Raw genomic sequence first — 12,668 nt, 5'->3', positions numbered from 1 at the left:
TTTGTTTCTCATTATGGATGGTTGTGAGCCACCATGTGGTTGCTGGGATTTGAAATCATGACCTCCTGAAGAGCAGTCAGTGCTCTTGACCACTAAGCCATCTCACTAGCCCTTGTACCTGTCTTTACACTAGCTTTACTAGTTCTTCTAGTAAGTAGTTTAGCTGGAGTTTTGGTTCAGAAGATTATTTCTACTATGTTGAATCAAAGGTCTCTAATTTATAACCCTTTCCCAGGAAGTTGAAACAGGAGGCTCCTGGATAGCAGTGAGGCCCCATCTCCAAGGAAACCAGCCTGCTTATCAGCTGGAGCTGGTCTGCTGTCTAAGCATAATAAAAAAGAAGCCGGGGTGGGGGGGTGGCGCACGCCTTTAATCCCAGCACTCAGGAGACAGAGGCAGGCTGATTTCTGAGTTCGAGGTCAGCCTGGTCTACAAAGTGAGTTCCAAGACAGCCAGGGCTACACAGAGAAACCCTGTCTGGAGGGGGGGGGCGGGGGAGAGGGAAGATCGACTTTTACTATGTAGCCCTGGCTAGTCTGCAACTTGCTATGCAGACCAGGCTGGCCTCGAACTCCCAGAGATCCTCACTTCTATCTCCTGAGTGTTGGCATTAAAGATGTAGTACCCAGCTACAACCTTTTAAGACTTAAGGCATTTTTTGTTTATTTGTTTGTTTTTTAAGTAGCAGCCTATATTTTATTTCTTCATACAGAGAAGTAGATAATATATGGTGCTTCTGTTTTTTAAAACAGTAATATAATTTCAAATAGTCTTTTTTTTTTGTATGTGTGAAATGAGTCAAAGTTTTCATGTAGTGTAGTTCATTCCATCTACACATGCAGTGCTCTTCAGCGTTCTGTGTGATGATGTGCATTCCTTAAAATCATTTCTTTCTAGTCTAAAAGCAACTCTCTAATTAGTAACACACTAATTTAAGATTTGTGTGTGTGCCTCTGTGTGTGTTTGTGTGTGTGTTTGTGTGTGTGTGTATGTGAGATGTCTGTAGGTATTTGTAAAAGAGTACAGATGTGTGTGTTGGTCAGAGGACAAGACTCCACAGTCATTTCTCTCTTGTGTCCCTTTAGGATCCATGGATTGAATTCAGGTTGTCAGCTTTGCCCACTGAGCCATCTTACCACCCACCATTATGTTTAGACATAAATAATGACTATGATTTCTGAAGCATGCAATAGTTGAGAATTTTCATTATAGTTTTACCTATATCTTCCATATCCAGGATCTGATAAATTGCTTTCATTTTCAGGACTATCTAATATGATGTCAGATGGTGAATTTCTACGAACTAGCTGTGGATCGCCAAATTATGCAGCACCTGAGGTCATCTCAGGAAGGTAATAGTTTTAGTGATAAGTAGGGCTTTGTGTGACTTTGTATTCGTTTTAGTAATATTTAATTGTATTTCCTTTGGGAAAAGATATTTTAACATAATAGAAACAACTGTTCACTTATTTTTTTATTATAGGCAGAACAGTTCATTTTTTAAACTCCATGTAGGCATTCTAATACATGTGTTTATGCATTTTGATTGTAATACATATGTTCATGCATTTTGTTTATTGGTGAAGGCTGAGACAGATCTTATGCAATGTCTATTTTCTAGTCTAGAAAATGTCAGGTAGCTGTAAAGATTTGCTAACATTTAAGCCACTGTCTTTACTTATCAGACATAGTTATTTAATAGTGTTTCACACAGTCTCCAGGCAGTTGTTTTGTATTCTGTCTTTGGAAGAGTGAAATTTGGGTGACAATATGATTTGAAGCAATTAAACTACACAAATGGAGACAGTGAAGTCTCTCGTGTGATTAGCTCAGTGGCGCTTTAGGAGATCGTTAGGGTCTGGTTTTACCAGTTAACAGTTAACAGGCTGCGTTGAGAGAAGTATTGAGTGGGTGCTTATCCATAGAGATGTGAGAGTCTTAGTTCATCTGGGCTGCTGAAGAGCACTGCACACCATCCTAATGAACAGCCGCAGTCTGCCTGTCCTAGCTCTGTAGCTGCACAAGGATTTGGTGTGTGGAGGGCCTATTCCTTGCCGCCCGCTGTCTCTTACTGTAAGCGTGTGTGGTCAAAGGGTAATGGGATCTCTCTGGGGTAGTCTTCTATAGGGCTTTAACCACCTCAGGGCTAGAACTCCCCAAAATCATCACTTCCTTATACCACCGGATTGAGGATAGAATTTCAGCTGATGAGTTTTAGGGAACACATTGATTTAGTGAGGAGCTTGGGTGATACGGCAAATAATGTCAGTTAGGGGCAGCACTGTAGTGAAGCAGGTTATGATCTTTCCACTGGAGCTGTAGAAAGTTTTTTTTTACCTCAAACCAGAGTTTGATTTTGGAAATGTGCTGTTGGGAATGTTGATATAGAAGAAGGGCAAGCCAGAAACAGTGAGAGGCATGTGGTGCAGAGCCCAGCTGTGCGGATCTGAACTGACTATCTAGAACCCAGCTGACTGTCTAGTAAATTAACTAATGAATTGGAATTCTGTCATACAAGGGCTGGAGAGATGGCTCCATGGTTAAGAGCACTTACTGCTCTTCAGAGAACCCAGGTTCGATTCCCAGTACCTACACGAGGGCTTCCAACTCCTAGGGAATCTGACACTGTCTTCTGACCTCTCTGGGCATCAGACATACAAGACATACGTGCAGTCAAAATACTCATCCATTTAAGATAAAAATTTAAAAATAAATAAGTAATGTTTTAGAAAAGATACAAATTAAACATTGTCTATATGGTACTAGTAAAGTACTTTAATATTTCAAGTTTTGTTTAAAATGTGTGCTAAACGGCAAATTTTCTGTCATATAATCATTTTCTCGTAGTCATGCTGGGGTGTGTGAAGCACTTATCTACTTTAATGTTTCCTTAAAGAACTAAGAGAGAAAGTGTAGATGTGATTGATTGATTGCTAGCTGGTTTGCTTCTGAGACAGGGTCTTAGCACGTTACCCTGGAGACTTGGCACTCTCTGGATCAGGCTTGCCCGAAACTCAGAGACCTGTCTGCTTCTGGGTTCCGAATGTGTGGACCATCCGCCTGGCCAGAAAGTATAGTAAATTTTAAATTAGCACTTATAACTAATTTTTAACAAATAAAAATAAGTCTTTTGACAAATTTGTGTAATTAGTTGGGCTGATAACTTTCTATGAAGAGTAATTATAGAGGTTTGGAAATTGCTATCTATTTCAGTGAAGACCTTAAATAGCAATGTAACCAAGTTGGTTTTGCATTTATCATGTATATAAGCAGGATACCAACAGTGAGGGGACATGACACTTGGACTTAGGCTTGTGCCTTCCTTCCTCAGGCTGTATGCAGGTCCCGAGGTCGACATCTGGAGCTGTGGTGTCATCCTGTATGCCCTTCTCTGTGGCACCCTCCCTTTCGATGATGAGCACGTGCCTACGCTCTTTAAGAAGATCCGAGGGGGCGTGTTTTACATCCCAGACTATCTCAACCGTTCTGTTGCCACTCTGCTGATGCACATGCTCCAGGTGGACCCCCTGAAGCGAGCGACTATCAAAGACATACGGTGATTATAGTTTTGGGCATTTTGCACATCTTCTCATTGTAGTAGTAGTGATACTAGAATATTTGCGCTCACCCAGGAGGATGAGGCAAGGGGATCTCCAGTTCAAGGCCAGCATGGGCTGTAATATGACTGTCTCAGTGACAAGGAATTTTAAATTTTGGGCTTATGCAAACCTGGTGATGTGCCTTGCCTTTCAAGTGTCTTACACTGCTTGTATGCTTTTGGCATAAGTGGCATAGCTCTGAGCCTGTGTGAGAAGGAACCAGTCTCCTAGAGTCCCATCTTGCCTTCTCCACCACATGCCTCACCTTCAATTTTAGGTTCTGTGCCCTCGATTATATTATTCTGCCCTCATTATTTTCTGCACCCTCTTACCTGATAGCATTCGAGTCATTTTACGTTCTGCTCACGTGCCCCAGCTCTGTGGAATCATTCCTGGTCTCACGTTGTGTAGGAGCTTCTGATTGTGCAAGGCAGCCTTCAGCACATACATTGTTATTTCGCTTTCACACATTGTCTGTTCTTTCTGAGAGTGCCTCTCCTCTCCTGCATTATAACTCTCAGGGAACAAACTGTCTTAAGAACTTTTCTGTTGCCAGGTGGTGGTGGTGCACGCCTTTAATCTCAGCACTTGGGATGCAGAGGCGGGCAGATTTCTGAGTTCAAGGCCAGCCTGGTCCACAAAGTGAGTTCCAGGACAACCAGACTATACAGGAAAACCCTGTCTCGAAAAACCAAAAAAAAAAAAAAAAAAAAGAACCTTTCTGTTTACTTCCCTGCTCCTTCACTGTTACTGAAAGTGGACTTGAGAGGGGATCTGGAGACATTTCAGGTGTGGAAAGTGGAGAACTTTGTGTTTTGGGTGTGGTTGGTGATGTACTGCATTGATTTTCTTGAAGCCTTACCACCATGTTATAGCTGGCTTATCCTCTTTATTAATAGTATCTAATACAGTGAAAATGCTATGTAAACCTAGTACTAAGGGAATAAGCACAAATCATGTCTGTCCATGTTCAACTCAGATGCACGAATTGCCCTCACCCGTACTTTCCACATCCCCCACCCCACCCCTCCCCCTCCCCCTTCCCCTTCCTGTATTTCCCTTACACGTCATGTTTGGTTTCCATCCCTGTCTTTCGCCATTAAAGTCTCATATTTCCTGTCTTATGGCCCCTTTCTCCATACTGGCCTTCTCTCCGTACTATCCTTTAGAAGCTGGAGTCCTAGTTGGAGAGGACACGGGATATTTGTCTTCCTGAGCCCCACTATGGTTATCTTAGTATATTTAAGAAAATGACTTTTGGTACAGTTTGATCCAGTAACCACTAGTGGGTTTGCTGTGGAGAATCATGTGATTGCTGAGGAGTTAACTATTGTCATGGCAGGAATGATACTCATGTCTTCTACACGTTCTTTATGTGTTTAGAAGGCTTTCGTCATATCTAAGGCTTCAACGTGTTGTTTAGAAGCAGACTTTCTGACATCTTTCAAAACCTTTCCCCTTTTCCCCTAAAGCCAGAGGAGTGTTTTGACACAAGAGGATGGCTGAGGTGGTACTTCCTGCTGGCTGCTGCAGGTCTCTTTTCACATTCCTCACTGCTGTGGCTAAATGCCTGGCAGGAGACAACTTAAGGGAGGAAGGACTCAATGCTTGAGAGATGTAGCAGTCCATTGTGGTGGGGAAGGCAGGAGCCTGAGGGGCTGGTCACACTGCATCTGCAGTTAGACCTGCTGCACTGTGGGTAGAAAGGGCACTAGGCTCCGAGGCCCACCCCCAGTGGCCTACTTTGTCAACTGAAGCTCTGCTGACCTCCTAACAGATTCTACAACCTACATAAGCGGCATCACCAGCTGGAAACCACTTGTCCTAACACAGGTGCCCGTAGGGGATGTGGACATTCTGCGTTCAAACCAAAACATTGTTTTCTTTCTCTGTCCTGTTCCAGTTCCAGCCCTTGTGCATAGGAGTGTACAGCTATAAAACTGCTGCCAGATTTAGTTATGAAAATGAACCAACAGGGGGGGAAACTCTGTTCACAATTCTTTGGAATAAATAGTTCTCCTAATTGTTTTTTTTTCCACAGAAGAAAAATTAGACATGTTAATATATTTGTACTTGCTTATATAAACACTTGTAAATTTAGAATAGTAAAAGAATTCTGTTATTTAAAAACAATTATTCATATGTTTACAGACTTTAGAAGAAAAATGTAACTAAATCTGTTGGGATGAATTAATTGACCCATAGGAAGTGCTATAAAATAGTGATATTTTAGGCTATAGAGGGATGACTTAACCATTACATGGTAAAGCTTATAGCCAAAGGACAAAGTAATAACACTTCTATACTTAAAGTAATAACTTAGATTTATAATTTTCACTATTTTATGTTTATGTTCAATATTTCAATATGAGAATTTTAATTTGATAAATTTTACTTCAAAAGGAATAAAAGGTAACAGTTTTGAAAGTTAATACACAGCAAGCATTTTGCTACATATTTAACCTAGTATGACATATTGACCTTTTCAGAGGTAGCTGTTGTTATTTTCATTTTACAACAATAAACTGAAATTGAGGTTGTGTCATGACTTAGTTATAAATCCATTTCTTTCTAAGTATAAGCTACTTTAAATTATGGACCACATTTTTGTATTAAAATATGCCACGCGCATGTGTGACATATATTTATAATGTGGATTATCCTGCTCTAGATTATCCAGCCAAGGGCTGAGAGCGTAACTTGGTTGGCATGCATCTGGTACAGCATGCACAGAGCTCTACGTTCGCCCCCAACACTGCACAAACTGGTTATGGTGGTACACAGCTGTCATCCCAGCTCGGGGTGTGATGGGAAGGGTGAGGCCAAAGGATTAGAAATTCAGGGTCATCTTTGAGGCCAGCCTGGGCTACCTATAAAGGGAAAAGTTGGAATTCAGAACCTTTTTGAATTAAAACCGATGCTATTTTTACTATCCTAGATTGCTATATAAGTTATATAACATTTATTTCTCCTTAATTTCCTCATAATACTTTGTATTTCTTTTATACTATGATACTTAGTAACTTACTGTCATTGTGAAAGTTGGGTATAATTATCTGACATGCTTGAGGCAGGAGTGTTTTATATATCTGAGTTTTTCAGGTTTTGGAATATTTGCATAGAATTTTTTTCCAGTTAACCATCCTTATCCAAAATCCAAAAATGCTTTACATTCAGAAGTTTTAGAGCCTAAAAGATTTGAGATTTGCGAGCATTAAGAGTTAGGATTTTCTGGTTGGAGAAGATGCTCAACTTGTCTGCACAATATTTTCTTCAGCAGCCATGTTAGAAAAACGTCTCTACTTATTTGCTTATTTATTTGCTTTTGCTTTTCTTCCAGTATATGTTTAACATCTGCTGTGTGAGAGGTCCTAAGTTGAGTGCCAGAAATACAGTGATAAACAGGAGAGACAGGTGCTCTTAGAAATCTGAGATTTGTTTCCTTCAGCTTTTGTAGACCTAGTAGTAGCATTGATAGTAGTATTAAAATTACTGTGCTTGAAAACAGTGGATCTGAAGCTTAACGGTGGATATGGATATTGTTTTTTTCCTGGTTACTAATAGTGATCTTATTCCTTAACATATTTGTTTTTTTAAATTACTCCCCATTTATAGTGAAATCACTGAGAAGGCAATCCCAGATTGAGCCATGTGAGCTTGCTACTTTTGTAGATCTAAAATTAATTGAATATCAGAACCTTCAATAATTCACCTTACTTTTGCATGTGTATGTTTATGTGTGAGGTTATTCATTTACATGGGTGCCCATGTGTGTGGTAACCAAGCGACAACCGTCCGTGCTTTCATGCTCTTCCTTGGGTGGCAGCCAAGGTTTTTTTGTTTTTGTTTTTGTTTTGTTTTGAGAAAAGGTCTCTCTGGCCTGGAACTTGCCAAGTTGGATAGGAAGGCCAGCCACTGATCCCAAGGGATCTGTTTCCCCAACTCTTGGAATCAAGTTAATCTGAAACTTGGCTAAGTGTGCTGACTTTTATGTGCCTTCTAGCATCTGGGAGGCTAAAAGGCAGGATGATTGTGAGCTTGGGGCTAACCTAGGCAATGTAATAAGATATTGTCTTAAATACTTTTGGTTCTTTGAAAATTTAGTACTTTTTATTTATTTATTTAATTATTTATTTTGGTTTTTTGAGACAGGGTTTCTCTGTATAGCCCTGGCTGTCCTGGAGCTCACTCTGTAGACCAGGCTGGCCTCCAACTCAGAAATCTGCCTGCCTCTGCCTCCCGTGTGCTGGGATTAAAGGCGTGCACTACCACGCCTGGCTACAGTACTTTTTATTTTGATGTATTTTTATTATATTCATTTCCTCTCTCCATCTCCTCCCTTATTCCACACCACCTGACTTTGTCTTCTCTCTCTCTCTGTCTCTCTCTCTCTGTCTCTCTTTCTCTGTCTCTCTCTGTCTCTCTGTCTCTCTATGTCTCTGTCTCTCTCTCTGTCTCTCTCTCTGTCTCTCTCTGTGTCTCTCTGTGTCTCTCTCTGTGTCTCTCTGTCTCTCTGTCTCTCCCTCTCTCCCCCCTCTCTCTGTCTCTGTCTCTCTGTCTCTGTCTCTGTCTCTGTCTCTGTCTCTCTCTCTCTCTCATCCAGCTACTGCTATCCATATAGTCTTGGGTGGAGCCTTTTAGACCTATCATGGATCACAGTCCATAAAGAAAGTTAGCAACAGCCTCTTAGCGGGGTGAGAATTCATGCCGACTTCCCTTCTCCATGCTGGCCTTGTGTCTGCTCTGAGCTTGCCTTACCTAGGGGATAAGACTCTATAAGCATGTGCATGCTTGTGTGTGTGTGTGTATGTGTGTGTTACCCAATTTTGATTGCCATTCCTGATAGCTGGAATATTAAACAATAGGCACTGATTTCTTTTTTTTACAAAAACTCTGGTGGCTTTCAGTAATAGAATTCTAAGTTATATCAAAGACAAAGCCATATATGGAAGTATTCAGGGAATTGCTAGGTATCTTAGGCTTTCTATTGCTGTAATGAAACACCATGACCAAAAGAAATTTGGGGAGGAAAGGATTCATTTCATCCTATACTTCCAGGTGACTGTCCCCCACTAAGGGAAGTCAGGGCAGGAACCTGGAGGCAGGAACTGAAGTAGAGGCCGTGGAGTAGAGCTGGTTGTTGGCGTGCTCCTGGTGACTTACTCAGCCTGCTTTCTTTTACAAGTTAGGACCACTTGCCCAGAGGTGGTATCACCTACAATGGGCTGGGCCCTCTCTCATCAGTTGTTAATCAAGAAAATGCCCAACAGACTTGCCTGTGGGCCAATCTTATCCAGCCATTTCTTCAGTTGACATTCTCTCTCCTTAGAAATGTCTAGATTTGTGACAGCTTGACAAAGAACAACCAGCACACTAGGTATGTAAAAGGGGTAGTTCTTAATGGGATGGGACTTGTAGAGAACTCCAATATTCCACTACTCCATCCTTGTTATTCCAATGATTTTCCTCAGCCACATTGAGTGTGAGACTGTTGGATCTTAAGGATTCTGTGGAGCTGAAAAGAATGGATGCTTAGGAGAGGCAGCGTAAAAACCCATGTCTCACTTTCTTACTGAAGTTATAAAGCCAGTGTTTGAGTGAAACACCCAGATCATTACAATCCATTGGGAAATTTTTATAGTTATAAAAGGTTAATTTGACAGTTTTGCTACAACAGTCTACAATACTTGATTTCTTTTACCATTCTGTCCCATGTCTCACTACTCTTATGATATTGGACCAGAGCAATTCTTATAACATGACAAAACCCTTGTTGTCTCAAGATATTTTCATTTCTTGCGTCTTTTGATGCAGTAACTGGCTTCTATGCACTGGCCTGTCTGTCTGTCTGTCTGTCTGTCTGTCTGCTGTTCATTCTGGTGCATGCCCAGTGTTTGTTTGTGTGGCTTCCCTGCTCTGCCTCCCACGCGGAGCCATGGGCTTTCATTAACTGGTTTCTACCCCCAGGTTTTATCAGGATATTTGTGTATTTGTAACCATTTATTTTTAATATTTGTTTACATTCATCTGGTATACAATCTCTGAAGACTTTTTGATAGCAGTCATGATATTAGACATAAAGGTCCAGAAGTGAGGGGAAGTAAGATTAAGAGAGCAGTGTGCAAACATCTTAGGTTTAGTATCTCTTTACACTCTTAAATGTTATTGAGAACGTCAAAGAATTTTTTAAGGAATAATACACCAGTAGTTAGCATATGAAAATTAAAATTAGAATTAAGTTTACTTAAAATCTGTTTATTTAGATGTCTTTTTAGAAACAAACAACTAAGAATTGGACCTAGAGCCCGTGCTTCCTGGGCAAACACTTCCACTGACTTACATCTCTGTCCCTCCCCTATCTGCTTTTATATTTTATTTGAGATAGGCTCTTACTAAATTACCCAGAGTGGCCTCTAGCTTCTTTTGTAGCTGCAGCAAGCCTTGAACTTGACCCTTCTGAATCAGACTTCTGAGTAGCTAGGATAATAAGTGTAGTGGGAAAACTCAGAAACATTCTGAAAAGCATCATCTTACATTTTTATAACTCTCCTTAATGTCTAGTTCAATCAGAAGCAGCTAGATTCTCAATCTACTTCTTCATTTAATCTTGTAATATTTTATATTCATTGCAGTTACTGAGGAAAATGTGGACTCAGGCAAGTGGACGGAAAATAAAGGAGTATTTTATAGCCATCCTCATAATAGTGGTATTCTTTGATACTAAACCAAAGCTTTACATACTAGCTTACAGCTTTCAGTATCGACTGAGAAGAAAATGAAGTTTTGTATTTTACCTCATTATAGTTATATAATAATGTTACATTTTAAGTGACCTTCTCATGCATGTGTAATTTTTTCGCATCATTGGGAAATCTTGCACTATTGAAATATACAGATGTTCAACATTTCATTTTACACTATAAAAGTCAGGTTCAGTATTATCAATACTAACGATCAGAACATCTTTAGATCTTGAGAAACACCATCAAACTCTAGGAGGTGGGAACAAATTATTATACATCATCTGGGTTTGCTTGGAAACTTAGGATTCTAACACTGGCTACAAATATTGCCATCATTTTCCTCAAAGTGACAGACCCACTTTGTTCATTTTCAGGGAAGTATCTTGAGCCTAAATATCTGAATAAATATCTATTTATTCAGGGATAGAGATTAATTAACTGGCGTAGGGTCACATAGTCAATAGGCAGAGCTGGGACTTGAGACCAGTATTTTAGAGTCTTTATGTTGTATTGCCACATGTCTACATTATGTGGGACTTATCAATGAATGTTCTTACAGTAGAGTGTATGGTGTTTCTCCTAGAGAACATGAGTGGTTTAAACAGGATTTGCCCAGCTACCTATTCCCTGAAGACCCCTCCTACGATGCGAACGTCATTGACGATGAGGCTGTGAAGGAAGTCTGTGAGAAATTCGAGTGTACAGAGTCAGAAGTGATGAACAGTCTGTATAGTGGTGACCCGCAAGATCAGCTTGCAGTGGCTTATCATCTTATCATTGACAATCGGAGAATAATGAACCAAGCCAGTGAGTTCTACCTCGCCTCTAGTCCTCCATCAGGTTCTTTTATGGATGACAGCGCCATGCATATTCCTCCAGGCCTGAAACCACATCCAGAAAGGATGCCACCTCTCATCGCAGACAGCCCCAAAGCACGCTGTCCACTGGATGCACTCAACACAACGAAGCCCAAGTCTCTAGCTGTGAAAAAAGCCAAGTGGCATCTTGGAATCCGAAGCCAGAGCAAAGCGTGTGACATTATGGCTGAAGTGTACCGAGCTATGAAGCAGCTGGGTTTTGAATGGAAGGTAGGAAATCACAATGTGCTAAGGCTGTTGGTCCAGGAGAGTTTTCTTACATAAGAAATTGTCAAAGTGGTTGAGTATTGAGGTCCACACAAAGTTGGTTTTGACTTAGAAATAATTGTAGCAAGCTTCATGCTTTTGGTTGACATGGTTCATTCTTTTAAATTATACAACACACACAGTTGAAACATAATAAAGGACAAAGAGCTATTGATGCTGGGGACATATTTCCATTTCCAGCATAGCATTCTTGGCTGTGCAGTTGAAGTTATCTGCGAAAACAGCTCACCTCTCTCAGCATGGCTCAGAGCAACAAATGTTGGAAATCTTGAAAGGCAATTTCTTTTAACTTTTTTCTCTTTTTAAGAAGTTTGTTCTCTCTCTCTCTCTCTCCTCTCTCTCTCGGCATAGATGGTCGATGTCTAGGACAGCTAGTATTTGGTATATATTATGCTGTCAAGACATATTCATTCAATCAGCAAATACTCTTCTCCAAGTGGAGAAATTCTCTCATCTGGCCTTTAAATCCTTGACATGTTAGTTGCTTTATTCATGCTGTGACAAAATACTTGACAGAAGGAAGGGGGAGAGGGAAGGGAAGAAGTGGGGAGGGAAGGAGTGAGGAGAAAGGGAGGGGGCAAGGGGAGGGAAGAAGTGAGGAGGGAAGGTTTATTCAGACTCACTGTTCTAGGACACAGGCCATCACAGCAGGACATCATGGAGGCAGGGGTGGAGAGGCAGAACTTCACACTATGTTCAGTCAGGAAGCAGAAAGCAATGGCTGCTGCTGCTCCACTCACTTCCTCCCTTAGTTCAGGACTCCAGCATATGGAATGGTGCTGCCCACCTATAGTCTAGACCTTCCCACTTCAGTTTCCCTCATCTAGGAAATCTCTTACATTACAGACATGCCTGGAGGTGTGTCCGTGAGGTGATTGTAGACCTTGTCATGATAACAGTATTAACCATCACAAGTCTACCGTTGTCAACGGCATACCAGATCATATCATTTCAAAGCTATAACCTTCCATCTCTTCTTCCCATAGAATCATAACCATCTCGTGATATGAAGGGCATTCAGTACAACTTCAGAGTCCCCATGCAGTGCCAACACTGTTCAGTATTAACTATTATACTTCATTATGGCATATTTTTATTACTATCAACATATAGGGGGCTGGACAGATGGCTCAGCGGTTAAGAGCTCTGACTGCTCTTCCAAAGGTCCTGAGTTCAATTCC

General features: G+C 40.9%; 1 protein-coding gene across 4 annotated transcripts in view; it reads left to right on the top strand.

Annotated features, from left to right (window-relative positions):
- The window catches only part of Prkaa2 (protein kinase AMP-activated catalytic subunit alpha 2), a 75,035-nt gene that overhangs the window by 53,867 nt on the left and 8,500 nt on the right, over positions 1–12,668 (top strand). For all 4 annotated transcript variants that reach the window (XM_021200108.2, XM_029539581.1, XM_029539580.1 and 1 more), the window contains 3 exons: positions 1,265–1,352; positions 3,332–3,556; positions 10,926–11,430. In XM_021200108.2, coding sequence (XP_021055767.1) covers positions 1,265–1,352; positions 3,332–3,556; positions 10,926–11,430 — 818 coding nt within the window. The remainder of the gene's footprint in view (positions 1–1,264; positions 1,353–3,331; positions 3,557–10,925; positions 11,431–12,668) is intronic.

The sequence above is a fragment of the Mus pahari genome, chromosome 6, assembly GCF_900095145.1.
Source record: "Mus pahari chromosome 6, PAHARI_EIJ_v1.1, whole genome shotgun sequence".
In the NCBI taxonomy this organism is placed as follows: Eukaryota; Metazoa; Chordata; class Mammalia; order Rodentia; family Muridae; genus Mus; species Mus pahari.
Note: the sequence above shows the minus strand (reverse complement) of the source record. Positions and strands in the feature narration are given on the sequence as shown.